This window comes from Euleptes europaea, chromosome 14 (assembly GCF_029931775.1).
Source record: "Euleptes europaea isolate rEulEur1 chromosome 14, rEulEur1.hap1, whole genome shotgun sequence".
Taxonomy (NCBI): Eukaryota; Metazoa; Chordata; class Lepidosauria; order Squamata; family Sphaerodactylidae; genus Euleptes; species Euleptes europaea.
This window is the reverse complement of record NC_079325.1, coordinates 28,170,931-28,184,512: the sequence shown is the minus strand read 5'-3', so window position 1 is coordinate 28,184,512 and position 13,582 is coordinate 28,170,931. Positions and strand designations below refer to the sequence as shown.

The 13,582-nt window shown below is 49.6% G+C and overlaps 1 protein-coding gene across 1 annotated transcript in view; it reads right to left on the bottom strand.

Annotated features, from left to right (window-relative positions):
• Positions 1 to 1,128: 1,128 nt before the first annotated feature.
• Positions 1,129 to 13,582, bottom strand: part of LOC130486776 (disintegrin and metalloproteinase domain-containing protein 2-like) — a 30,952-nt gene continuing 18,498 nt past the window's right edge. Inside the window, exons 7-14 of the mRNA XM_056860074.1 lie at positions 13,239 to 13,419; positions 10,390 to 10,588; positions 8,506 to 8,611; positions 5,644 to 5,827; positions 4,110 to 4,190; positions 3,621 to 3,732; positions 3,131 to 3,335; positions 1,129 to 1,339 (exon numbers count right to left, since the gene is read on the bottom strand). Of these exons, the coding sequence (XP_056716052.1) occupies positions 1,129 to 1,339; positions 3,131 to 3,335; positions 3,621 to 3,732; positions 4,110 to 4,190; positions 5,644 to 5,827; positions 8,506 to 8,611; positions 10,390 to 10,588; positions 13,239 to 13,419 (1,279 nt within the window). The remainder of the gene's footprint in view (positions 1,340 to 3,130; positions 3,336 to 3,620; positions 3,733 to 4,109; positions 4,191 to 5,643; positions 5,828 to 8,505; positions 8,612 to 10,389; positions 10,589 to 13,238; positions 13,420 to 13,582) is intronic.

The window sequence follows — 13,582 nt, the reverse complement described above, 5'->3', positions numbered from 1 at the left end:
GGTGTCCCAAGATTCTTTGGAATCACTTCCACCAGGAAAGTCACTACCCGTGGGCCAATCAGTCCTGTGGTCTGGCCACTCCCATCATCCATCTCCCTTCCCGCCCAGACACATGCCCCGTCCATTTTAGTTGAAAGTTTCAGTTTTTTTTTAAATCAGTGTAAGTTTATTGTAGAAATTCGAGCGGCAAACAGCAGTGTTTGCTTGACAAATTACACTGTAGCACAGAAGGATGCTCCAGCTAAGACATTTTTGCTGTTGCTCGCTTCTTGAAGTGAAGAAAAGATGTCTTTTGCATCTGAACAGCGATGGAGCAGCCCGGTCTGTGTTGGCTATACACTGAGATGCAATAAAAACAAAGCAGAGAATCAACAAGAACGTGCAGCGGACAAGCATTTGTGCAAACTCTTCAGCCATTGTGTGCTAGTATTCCTTCCAATACACACATGCACGCACATGCACAGAGTCACCTCCAAAGCTACACTGTCCCACTGACATTTTATAGGACTGATTGCAGATAGACCAGGCTGGGCCAATCTTGGAAGCTAAGCAGGGTCAGCACTAGCAAGTATTTGGATGGGAGACCACCTAGGAGTACCAGGGTCGCTAGGCAGAGGCAGGCAAAGGCAACCCACCTCTGAACATCTCTTGCCTTTAAATCCTTACAGGCTTGCCATAAGTCTACTGTGAGTTGACAGCAAAAAAAGAAAAATAATTGTGGCGAAGGATATCATAATCATCTAAGAAGGCTGCTGGAGGCACCAATACATGTCAGCCCTCTGCACCCAGGCTAGTGATTCCGGGGGCTACTCGTTGAGTTTTGCCTGGTGCCCCAGAATCACTGCCCCTGCCACCAATGGCTATTAGCCATGGTGAGTGAAAGGAAAAGCCATATTCAGAGGCAGTAAACTTTTGAAACCTTTGAAACCTTTGAGCTAGGAGGCAACACCTGGGGAAACCCCTGGCCTCTGTGCCCTTTTCGTTTGCCCTCCAAGACAACTGGTTGGCCACTGTGTGAGACAGGATGCTAGGCTAGGGAGACCACTGCCTAGTCTGATTCAGCAGAGCTTGTCTTATGTTCCAGTTAGGGGGATCAGTCTGTGAGACACACAGGCCATTAAAGCATGGCTACAGAGTCCTTGGTTTGTCCCTCTTGTGTCTGACAATTTTCTGAAGCGCGATCAGAAAACTGAACGCATGAGAAGGACTTAACTGCGCAGCAGCTTCTGCAGTGGCAGCTGGCCTGCTGCTGCCGCAGCCTCTCTCTGCTTCCCGTCCTCCTCCAACCGCAGTGGCCACTGCTGCGGCAGCGGCCAGTAGGCTGGTACACTGCTGCTGCCTGTCTCGTGCAGAAGGCGGCAAAAAGAGAGCCGAGGAAGAAGGGACAATGGGGCAGGAAGTAAGGTTGACCAGCGCACAAGCAAGCACTCCAAGTTAAAGCGAAACTTTCACTTTAAATCGGGAAAACAGAGGGATTGGAAAAGAAAGTTAAACAGCGCCAGGGAGTGTGTTGGTCCCTGCGGGAGGGAGACGACCATGCGTTCGGCCAAGGGAGATTCGCTGCATTCCAGGGAGAAGTGCAAGACAAACCAACCATGCGTTAACGGCCACAGAAACAGAGATTGGGCTCCTTTCTGGACCGTTAAATTTTTACTTTCACATGCTCTGAAAACTGCTGATAGAATCCGCCAGAGTACCAAGGAAACACAGCTATCAAATGGTTCTACAGGTTTCATTCTTTAAATAGGAAAAATGTAACTCTAGAGGCAAGGTAGATTACTAGAGCTGAGTTTGGCATAAAAGAGCAAGTTAAAGCAAGAACCAGTGTAGTGTAGCATTTAGTGTTTGGGATGAGGCTTGGGAAGACCTGGGTTCCAATCCCCGTCTTTGAGCCATCCCCCTACACTGCAGAATTGTTGTTAAGGTAAGAGGGGAATGGCACATGCGCTGCCCTGTGCTCACTGGAGGAAAGGTGAGAAGGAATAAATAAAAAAATCTACCTTGTGATCCCTGTTGGGCTTGGGTCTTGAGACCTAGATTTAAAGGGAAAACAAAATTTTAGAAAAACATGGGGGGCTTTCCCTAGCCTCGCCACATGCAGTTTGCCCTTTTAAACAGAATGAGATTATTAAAAAGCTCCACCAGCCTTTATTGGACTATACCATTTCAGACTGTAGGTGAGGATTTGTATTATTCTTCCCTCCATGCTTACTAAGGCTCTGTGTACAGGGCGCCATTTTTCTCATTTTCTGGAAAGGAAAGCACTCTGACGCACAACAGCCCTGCTCCTGCAGCCTGAAGTGGTACGGCTGAGGAAGAGCTTGATTCTGCTGATGGGCGAAAGCGGTCTAGGGGGGTATTCCACCGTTTGCCGCCGGGCAGCTGTGCATGCTGCTCTGCTTAAGCGGCCCCGAGGCTTAAGCAGTGCCTTAAATTAATTCAGCGCACCACTGGTGGGGGAGAACCTTCGGCAAAATGCATGGTTTCCCTCTCCTACAGGAGCAGGCGAGTGGTGGGGGTGGAATTTCTCCTTTTGCGCCGGGACCGTGAGTAGGCATTTTTAAAGTTGCATTTTAAAAAAAGTGCTTTGAGTGAGCATCAAAATTGTTCATGAATAAATGGCCATAGAGTTTCTGGTGAATTCTAGAGCAGTCAGCAACACAGTGATGGCACTTCCAGATACACACCTGGAAACAGTGTCCTGTCACCCCTCCCATTTCCCCCCCTGACCCACTGAGTGCTGCCAGGGGAAGTGGAATGCTGGTGGAGAAATGTAGCCACCCAGCAGTTCTTCCTTTAATCTGGATCAAAGGAGGTTTTTCTTTGATCCAGCTCAAAAGGGAAAGACACGGGAAGCCTATGACGTGTAATGAAATAATGGGGAAGTTCTGAAAAACAACAGGGTCATCCTACTGTTAAGCCGTGGAAAAACTCTCCAGGGCGGGGGGTGGGGGTGGGAAGCAGCCTCGCAGTTGCATAGATGATGTCCTCCATGGTTCAAGAACCAATTAAGGAATTACATCTTTGAGAGTTAAACTCGAGGAAAGCATGCCTCCGACTATAATCCGGGGAGGGGAGGCAAATCCTAAACCAGGTATCAAAAAGTTGGACCACTCAGCGAACTGGTTACCTTTCTTGGTAAACTTCCTCCTCCTTCTCCTCCTCTTCCTCTTCCTTGTCTCTGGGCTCTTCATCGCTGCGCCACATGAGGAACTCTCTCATTTTCACAGCCAAGACGATGGAGCCAATGACGACAGGCAGGAACAGAAAGAAGCTCACCAGCAGCCAGTTCCTCGTCGTGACACTAACAGCGCGGGGCCGGACTGGTGACGCTGCTAGCAAATCAAAAGGCTTAATTGGCATGGTGCTCTGAATATGGTGCAGTCGCTAGTCATGACAACTCCCAGGGTTCTTCCCGCCAGTGAAAGGCATATGAAGCAGACCGATGTGTTCACTCGCTCTACTTGCACCTCGATTTTAAGGGGCGCGCTCCCCCTCCCTCTTACAGCCCATCCAGTCTGTCTTGCAAAGCATCCCCAGACAACTACCATTTTCATTTATCTTTTCCTAAGAGATGAAACAGCAACAAGACGGCGCAAAAACCTGGCAACGTCACTAACCACTTCGGAACGTGCTGTCGATGCTTCCTCCCAAGCCTCCGGTTTCTCTTGTCTTGCAGTCAGGTGGGGCCCAGCCCTTCTGGCAATGGCAATTCCCTTTGTTGTTGCACACCTGAGTTTCATGGAAAGGGGAAGAAAAGAACCCGAACTTACTTTCCTTACAGCAATGCGTTCTCTCCCTGCCTCCCTCTCCTGGAGCAGCATTTGTGTAAGGGGAAAAAAAACCCTGACATGCTTTTGTCCCAACTGGGCTTGCACAGTTGCCTGGGAGGCAGGAATGCGTCAGTCACCATCAGGTACAAATCCATCTATGCAGGGTCTCTCCCACATGGCAGTGGAGCTGGTGGCCGCGGAGGGCGGGGCAGGGAAAGGGCAGGGAAACCCGCCATGTGGAAGCTGCCGCAACAAGAGCGCTACCACCACGCAGAAGCAGCCGAAGCCCTCCCCTGCACGAAGTGCTGTCTGAATCATCATTTTGTTTTTACTCACGCCTTTGCTGTTACATTTTGTTTCGGCATCACAGGAAGGTTTGATTGTAGCATACTCCACGCACCTCTGGTTCATGCAAACCTAAAAACAAAGAAAAAGCCACTGAACCATTTCAGGATAAGAAATGAGAAGAAGAAGAGTCGGTTTTTATATGCTGATTTTCTCGGCCTTTGAACCGGCTTACAATCTCTTTTCCTTCCTCTCCCCACAGCAGACACCTTGTGAGCTCGGTGAGGCTGACAGAGCTCTAAGAGAACTGTGACTAGCCCAAGGTCACCCAGCTGGCTTCATGTGGAGGAGTGGGGGAACCAACCCAGTTCACCAGATTAGAGTCTGCCGCTCAGGTGGAGGAGTGGGGAATCAAACCCGGTTCTCCAGATTTAGAGTCTGCCACACTTAACCACTATGCCACGCTGGCTCTCTAGGCCATGGCAGGACCAACTTGAGGATGCTGTGAGGACTTTTGTTAGCTCTGTTAACCCTCCCACCCACCCGGTCATCCCTCAGCACTGCAGAAGGAGAAGGAGCTGCCAAGGCTGCCCCAACCATGGCTCGGATGTAGAGAAGCCTTCCCCTACAGTGACTGCTGGAAGAGAGCTCAGCAAGGGCTGGGGCGGGGGGCAATCTACTCTGGGCTGGCTGCGGCCTCTCAAAGGGCAGCAGCTGCCGTGGCAACAAGAGGAGCATCTGAGGGCAGGGCGGAGTCTTTTGTCACCTCTGACCACCCTCAAGCCCTGAACGGTGCCATCATTTAGGGGGCGGTTGGCAGTTGGTCCAACCAGCCCCTCCCTCCTTCGTTTATATAAAATCCCTTGAAAAGATTTTTTTTATTGTAACTGCTTTGGTTTTAAAGCTGCTTTTAAAGTTTCGTAAGCCAAATTTTTCAGGTAGAGAGCCAAAGTAGAAATACGCTTCGTAAGAAATTATGAAGGCCAAAACATCCAAATGAGATGGTTGATTTCCAGGAATCGCATTCAAACCGGTGGAGGGCAGCAGGGCTTCATTCCCCTGACTCATGCCTTGTTTTAAAACAGAGACACTCCAGCCCCCCCCATCCCTCACTGGAGGTTCCTAGGGAGGAAAATGTCGTTCACGCGTCAGTCCACAACTCTCTCCGTTCCAACGTAAAAGTGAGAATGTCAATTGCCTCTAAAATGGGGGCGCTGAAATTTGGTGGGAGGATCCACTGGGCATGGCATCTTTTGACAATTTCCCTCCCTCTGGTTGGAAAACAAACAAAAACTACAGGTGGAAAAGTGTTTCCATTGTCAGCAGTTCCACTGAATAAAGAATAGAAACACAAGTCCAAAGAGGGGTAACAACTATAAAAAGAGTGAATGAAGAGCACTAAAGAACAGGCAAGATTGTGTGAATCTAGCTGCTGCTAAAGGGCCCCCCTTCGGTGGCAAGTGAATTGGATAGAAATGGTTAGAAAGAGGCCTGGGGATGACTGCCTACACGTGGGGCAGTACTATTTACAGGACGGCAATTGAACGGGCTGCGTCCTGGCTACATCTCCAGCTTCAACTATTACCTTGTTTTGCCCACAGCCAGCACCATTCTGAACCAAGAAGGGATCCTTCATGGTTTTCCCCTTTTGGTAATCTAACGTGATGCACCAGCGGTTATGCACTCTTGCGTAGATCACCGCTGCATTTTCTATCAGGAAAGGCTTGTTGTGTGGATAGTCACAGACCAGCTTGCCGCACCTGAGATCCCTGCATGCAAATGGAACACAACAAAGCAGGAGGGGGGGAGAGAGAGAAGACAGTTACACAGGTGGCATCACAAGTTCCTGTGCCTTGCAACTGGCAAAGTCGTGTGGCACATGATTGGGCGGCCAATGTTTTTCTGATGGAGCATCTTGACCTGGGCTTGTTCCACATGAGAGCAGAAGGGGGCCGGGTCTCAGGTGGGGTAGAAGAATGTCCCCAGAAGAGCACGGGTAGATAAGGGAAGAGGGGGGCAGGCGATCTGTATCAGGCTGGAGCTTAGAGCATGAAGGAGCCTGCTGGACAAGAGGAATCACCCAAAGCACCCCGAACCACAGAGTCTGAGCCCGAAATAGTAAACAACACCATTCAGGATTTGGATCTGGACCTGTCGCCTTACAGTCCCATCGTGTCACTGCAGACGTGCACCAGACTGCCACATTCTAGCTGCTGCTCTGAAGCTCTGCTGCTCTGAAACTTGTTTCTATTAAGAAATCCTGTATGGAAGAGGTGCTCTAGTCAGCGCCACGCCTGCCTCAGCAGGCTGGGTGCGCGTCTCTGCATTCCTGATCAGGCCCGGTCTTTGGGAGGTCTGCTTGTGTGCCTGTGAGGCTCCACCAACCTAACTCCCAAGAGCCTCTCAGGAGGGATGGGGGAATGCCTTCACTTTTAATTCGTGTCTGGTCGACAGAGCAAAGTGAACCACTGCGCCGCCAAAGATGGCACAAAGTGAACAGGTCAGGTCACGAGATGCAAGAGAGACAGTCTCCCTGCCACACAGTGCCCCCTGGTGATGCACTGTGTAGGAAGAGGAGGTTACAAAAACCTTTGAGAAAGGTGCTGAAGTGGATGGTTTCCACGTGGGGGATTGTTGCAAAACCTTGCCCACATGAACCCACTAAAAAGAACACCCCCAACCCCCCCAAAAAAAGAAACACGGATGAGTAAGAAAAGGAGCACATGCAAGAATGAATAGCCGTCGTGCATAACGCTTTAGGCCAGAAGTACATGTGCTGTCCTGCTCAACAGGTGACTATCAAATGTTGAGCATGGGACCATGTCTGTGAAGCTTCCCCATTACAGTAGCAGTGGCTAGTTAGTTAACTGCTTACGATGGTCCTCATTTGTGCTGCTAGAGAAGCAGCAGGGCAGATTCCCCACTAGATGTCGGCTCTTTCTGCTACTTTTTCTCTCCCAAACAAAGTCCTACCTTCTGCATCAGACTCCTCCTCAAGACTCTGGAGCTCCATCCAAGAAGGCTACACCAGCATACAGACTGAATCTTGTGAAAAGATCTGTATGTGGTGCATGTGTTTGCATGCGTGATTTTGGCCAGTTCCCCTCTCATGCCACAGCCATCCAACCCTCTGTCCCCATTTTCCTGTTATTGGTCTCCCACAACATTTCAATAAGCATTTCAGGCTGTGGCAGGACAGAGGGAGGGGTCAGATCACATTTGTAAAGCCTTAAAACAGATCAGTTTGGCAAAGAAAGAGAATCCCAGGCTTAAGAGAAGAAGAGTTGGTTTTTATATGCCGACTTTCTCTATCACTTAAGGCAGACTCCAACCGGCTTACAATCCCTTCCCACAACAGACACCCTGTGAGGTAGGTGGGGCTGAGAGAGATCTTAATAGAATGGTGACTTGCCCAAGGTCACCCAGCTGGCTTCATGTGGAGTGGGGGGAAACCAACCCGGTTCACCAGATTAGCATCCGCCACTCATGTGGAGGAGTGGGGGATTGAACCTGGTTCTCCAGATCAGAGTCCACTGCTCCAAACCACTGCTCTTAACCACTATACCATGCTGACTAACGAGGGAGTGAGGGTAGGAGACAGAACTAAGGCCTGACAATGAGGTTATGCTGGCTGGACAGAGGACTTTTAAGATAGCCTTTGGAAGAGGTTAAAGAGGAATAGGGTAGCTGTATGGGAAAAAGAGATCCAACTCGCTGTCCTGGTATACTAGGGAGCAGAAAAATCAGAGGTGCTCTGATTGCATTTTACCTGGGTTTTAGTTCATCTGCAACTATGTTTGCACTAATGGACAAACCCAAGCATTTAACTCAGCTAACAGCCCCATAGCACAGAGCCCCGTGGCGCAGAGTGGTAAGCTGCAGTACTGCAGTCCAAGCTCTGCTCACGACCTGAGTTCGATCCTGACAGAAGTCGGTTTCAGGTAGCCAGCTCAAGGTTGACTCAGCCTTCCATCCTTCCGAGGTCGATAAAATGAGTACCCAGCTTTCTGGGGGTAAAGGGAAGACGACTGGGGAAGGCACTGGCAAACCACCCCATAAAAACAAAGTCTGCCTAGAAACCGTCGGGATGTGACGTCACCCCATGGGTCAGGAATGACTTGGTGCTCGCACAGGGGACCTTTTACCTTTACTTTTTAACAGTATTGCCAGTGTTTAAATTACTAAATTAATTTAGTAATTTAATTACTTAATTTAATTTAATTTAATTTAATTAATGAATACACTGATATTGTATTCAGTGGCGGAGAGGGAGGGAGTTGTTAACAGCACAGCAATTCAGATTCAAAATGACATAGCCACCCAATTGCCTGTACCTACTACCCCAGATGCAACCCACAGCCCTGATACCTTTACAAACATATTCTACATCACAAGGAATAATTAAAAAAAAATTAATCAAATTATTCCATTTGCATCGAAAACATACTGCCACTGACAGTTCTGATATCCCTTCTCAGAGGATCCGCAGTGTCCCATCCGGTCGCTCTGGCTGTTAATTTCCTCGTAGCACTGCGACGAGGCGCTTTTTGAACCTGCAAACAAGTGCCAATTAGGATTTACCAGGGACCTGGAACGCAGTGTAAGAAGCTGCTTGTGGGAGGGGGGGGAGTTCATCCCTGGTAGTGCCCCGCCCCCCCACCCCCGAAGCAATGTCGGTCTCAGAAGGTAGTGGGCAGGATCTACCGTTCTTCTACATGGGAATTATTCTATGGAGTCCTCCAGAGTTCCTTTCTGATGATGGATTAGATGAGGATCAGTGGTTCCCAAACTTTTCAGGTCACGGCCCCTTGGTTCCACAAACTCAACCCCAGCACCCCCTGTGTGTGTGTGTTAAGTGCCGTCAAGTCGCTTCCGACTCATGGCGACCCTATGAATGAAAGTCCTCCAAAATGTCCTATCTTTGAGCCTTGCTCAGATCTTGCAAATTGAAGGCTGTGGCTTCTTTTATTGAGTCAATCCATCTCTTGTTGGGTCTTCCTCTTTTCCTGCTGCCCTCCACTTTTCCTAGCATGACTGTCTTTTCCAGTGACTCTTGTCGTCTCATGACGTGACCAAAATACGATAGCCTCAGTTTAGTCATTTTAGCTTCTAGGGTCAGTTCAGGCTTGATTTGATCTATAACCCACTGATTTGTTTTTTTGGCAGTCCGTGGAATCTGTAACATTCTCCTTCAACACCACATTTCAAAGGAATCTATTTTCTTCCTATCAGCTTTCTTCACTGTCCAGCTTTCACACCCATACATAGTAATAGGGAATACGATGGCATGAATTAATCTAGTCTTGGTGACCAGTGACACATCCTTACCCTATCCTATAAAAAGCATTATTCAAAATAGGGGTTTGCGTGACACGCTACAGAAAATAACAATGAAATTTCAAAACAGTAACAATTAATTGCTCATCTGTTCAATATCAAATTAAAACTTTTTAGTTGAAATTCATTCAACAAAACTGATGAACTTGATCCAGTGGTACCAGCTCTTCGAAGCCTGGGGGAAAATCCTGATTGTTCCCACCAAATTTGCCAGCATGGTGCCATAGCTTGATCTATTGTCAATTAGTGAACAACACAGTTGAAGGGGCCCACCTCTAGCGCCCCCTGCTTCCCCCTTGCCTCTTAGTGCCCCCCTAGGTAATCCCACCACCCCACCAGGGAACCACTGATGGGAACCACTGATGAGGATGAACGTATTGAAGCTCGAACCAGGCAAGACAGAGCTGATGTTTGCAGGAGAGACTTAGCAGGGGAAAATGCCTGTTCTGGATGGGTTGCACTCTCCCTGAAAGATCACTTTTTTTCAATTTGGGCCCCTCCTGAGTTGCTTCTGGAATGACAGGCGGCAGCAGTGACTACGAGGGGGCCCTTTACCGGTTAGGTTGGTCTGCCCTCTACACCTGCTGTCAGAATAAAAGGACGCTCCCACTCTCTCTCACGCTGCGGTGACGCCCAGATTAGACTACTGTCATGTACTCTACTCGGGGCAGCTTCTGAAGATTTCTCCGGAAACTTCAGTTGCTCCAAAATGCTGCCACTCAACTACTGCTGAGCCAGACCAGGGAGGGAGGGAGACGATTACACCTTCGCTCCTTCTAGATGTGTTCTAAAACTGTTTTTAAATGGACTTTGTACAGCTTTGTGGTCACTATTCACAAGACTGTTTGGGGTGTGCTTTCTATAAACACTGAGACCCTTATGAACAAGAAAGGCAAAGCATACATATTTGACTAACACATGTATGAAGGACCAGGGGAGAGAATAGGGGCATGAGGTTGTGGGTGGGGGATGGGGGGGAGTGGGTTTCTGTTACCTCTTCCAAACACTTTTCGGCACCATCGATCAGGACTTTGGCATACTGCATTCATGCAAACCCCAGTCCGCTCCTCGCACATTTGCCCATTCTGGACATAAAAATTCTCCGTGCATTCTGTAGAGGTGCCATTGCAGTACTCGGCCAAATCACACTCCTGGTCAGGCGCGGTTCTGCACAAGGTGCCTTTTTCCTTTATCTGGAAGAAGAAAGGGGAAGCCGTCCAGTTCACGCCCAACCTTAAGGGGCCCGTTCAGACATACAGGTGCGTGCCTAAGGTGCCAACTACACAGTATGAGGGGGCACGCGGGTGCTGCCAGCCTGCCTCTCCTTGCGGACATGTGGCTAAAAAGAAGGGAATGTGACAACTTCGTGCCGGCATCGCCTGCCCCCTCCCACTCCATCCTGCAAAGGGCAACCCCTGAAGCTGAGCTGGAGGCGGGGATCCAAACACACAAATGGGATGACATCACACCGCACTGAGCATGCTCTCAGTGACACGTTACAGGGGAGAAGAGAGCCAGCCATGCCCGCAAGCATTTCGCCGCAACATGAAGAATGGGCCTACGATTCTTGAAGCATGCACCTAATTGTATATAGCTTGTGAAGAAGCTTCAAAGCAGTGTATCGTGTGAGTGCGCTTGTAAGGGAGAGGGGAATGGCAGAGGGTAGAACTACACACAACACTGCTCTCCCCTCCTACCCCTCTGAGATAGGGGGTCTAGCAACAAACTTTGATATCCATTTGCGCCTGCGCACAGGCTCTCACGTGCAAAGCCTGTGGTGCTGAGCGCACCAATCCCTACATACACACAAATGCATCTCTACCAAAGCCACATAGGTAGTCAAGGGCATGACCACAGGGAAGCAGGGAAAGTTCAGAAAGGAGAAAGGCAACTCATAGGATTTACAAATATCCAAGCCAGCAAGCGGACCTGGTTCTATGGGGAGTGGCCTTGGCTCAGGGCCAGAGCACATGACTGAGATGCAGAATGTGTAGAGCAGACATACCCACTCTGTGGCTCACGGAAGGCCCCATTCTCAATTAACATCAACCAAAAAACCCACATCTACTTCCATCTTGGCCATGGTGCCTGCACTTCACGTAGGCTCACAGCTGCCTGTCCCTCCGGCACCAGCTGCTTCAGGAACCACCTGCCAGCTGCAAGACCCACCAGGCAAGGGCCTTGCCTGCTTTCCTGAGATGTGTGGCAGGTGCCTCATTAGGGAACAGCGCTCAAAAGAGCCACAGATGGCATGTCTAAGTGCCACGCGTGGCTCCTGAGCCACTGAGCAAGTATCCCTGTTACAGAGAAAGCGGATAGACATTTTTCTCCCTTTTCCCCACACACTCTGGAACTTGCCATGATGGGGGTCACCCGGTGAAACTGATGGACAGTAAGGGGCACCCGTGGCCACATGAGGTGGGGAGGGGGCAACCAGCTTGGATGGTTTTAGAAGGATGAGACAGAAATTGTTGGAGGATATATTGTTAATGGAGGAGAGAGCTATCCATGCCTACTAGTAAAAATGGACACTAGTCATGCTGCATACCTATTCTCTCCAGTCTCAGAGGAGCATGCCTATTATCTTGGGTGTGGTGGAACACAGGTAGGATGGTGCTGCTGCAGTCGTTTCGTTTGTGGGTTTCATAGAGGCAACCTGGTTGGCCACTGCATGAACAGACTGCTGGACTTGATGGGCCTTGGTCTGATCCAGCAAGGCCTTTCTTATGTTCTTATGTAATTTCCTTAAGCAGCAAATTCTTAGGATAACTGAATGAAACATCCATGTTTAGAGGCAGTGTACTTCTGAATACTAGTTGCCAGGGAGCGATGGCAGGGGAGGGCCACTGCTTTCCCATCCCGCTTGTGGGCTTCCCAAAGGCAAGTGGTCAATTACTGTGAGAGAGAGGAATGCTGCACTAGATAGGCCATTCAGTCAGATCCAGCAAGGACTCATCTTGTGTTCACACACACACACTCACACACACACACACACCAGCAACCTCAGTTAAAGGATTTCTGCCTGAGGTTCACATGACATATGAACGCAAGGTCATCTGTTGAAGCTGGAGGGTGACAGATTCAAAACAGATAAAAGGAAGTATTTTTTCACACAACGCATAGTTAAATTGTGGAACTCCCTGCCCCAGGATGTGGTGATGGCTGCCAACTTGGAAGGCTTTAAGAGGGGAGTGGACAGGTTCATGGAGGAAAGGGGTACTCATGGCTGTTAGTTATAATGGATTCTGGTCATGCTGCATGCCTATTCTCTCCAGAATCAGATGAGCATGCCTATTATATTAGGTGCTTTGGAACACAGGCGGGACGGAGTTGCTGCAGTCGTCTTGTTTGGGGGCTTCCTAAAGGCACCTGGTTGGCCACTGTGTGAACAGACTGCTGGATTTGATGGGCCTTGGTCTGATCCAGCAGGGCCTTTCTTATGTTCTTATATGAGACTCATTGGCTTGATGTATTCTTGAATGCAAAGCAGAGCCTGACACCCTTTACCCTGGGGCCTTCTGTGTCCAGGAGCCTGGGCTCTGCCACTGAGTCACAAACCCCTGGGAGAAACTGCAGAAAAACCTACGGCGAGGCCCACCTACCTGGCAGCTCCTCTCCCAACAACATACCCCGTGGGCACACGTTTTCCCCGGTTTCAAGTGACAGTCCGCTTGACAGCAACCGTGGTTTATGCATTGCTAAAATGAAGGCGGGGGGGGGGGGGGAGAGAGAAAATTAAAAAAAAATACTGAATGAGGAACATGGAACAGTGCAACCTGGTCTAAGCTTTGGGGAGGGGGTCTCCATCAATTGCACTCCCAGTTCTTTTCTCGCGAAACAAACCCGATTGGTGCCGCAGTCGCACTGCTCGCCGTCCTCCACGATTCCGTTGCCGCAGGAGGGGGTTTTGTACTGGAGATCCAGATGAGGCCTGTTCAGGAGGCACTGCCCCTGTCCGTGGGCCAGAAAACTCTGGAAGTCTTTTACGCTGCAGCTGCTGAAGGCCTTCACACCACTGGCCTGTCTGGAGGGGCATATGCATATGCATGAAACGGAAGTCACCACTTTCCATAACACCACTTTCCATAACACAAGGCCACCTAGAGGTCTGCCCTAGATTCAGAAGGCCCGTGGGATGCAAAATTCCAACCCATATGGAATCTCTGGCAACTGTTGGCAGGGCCAGG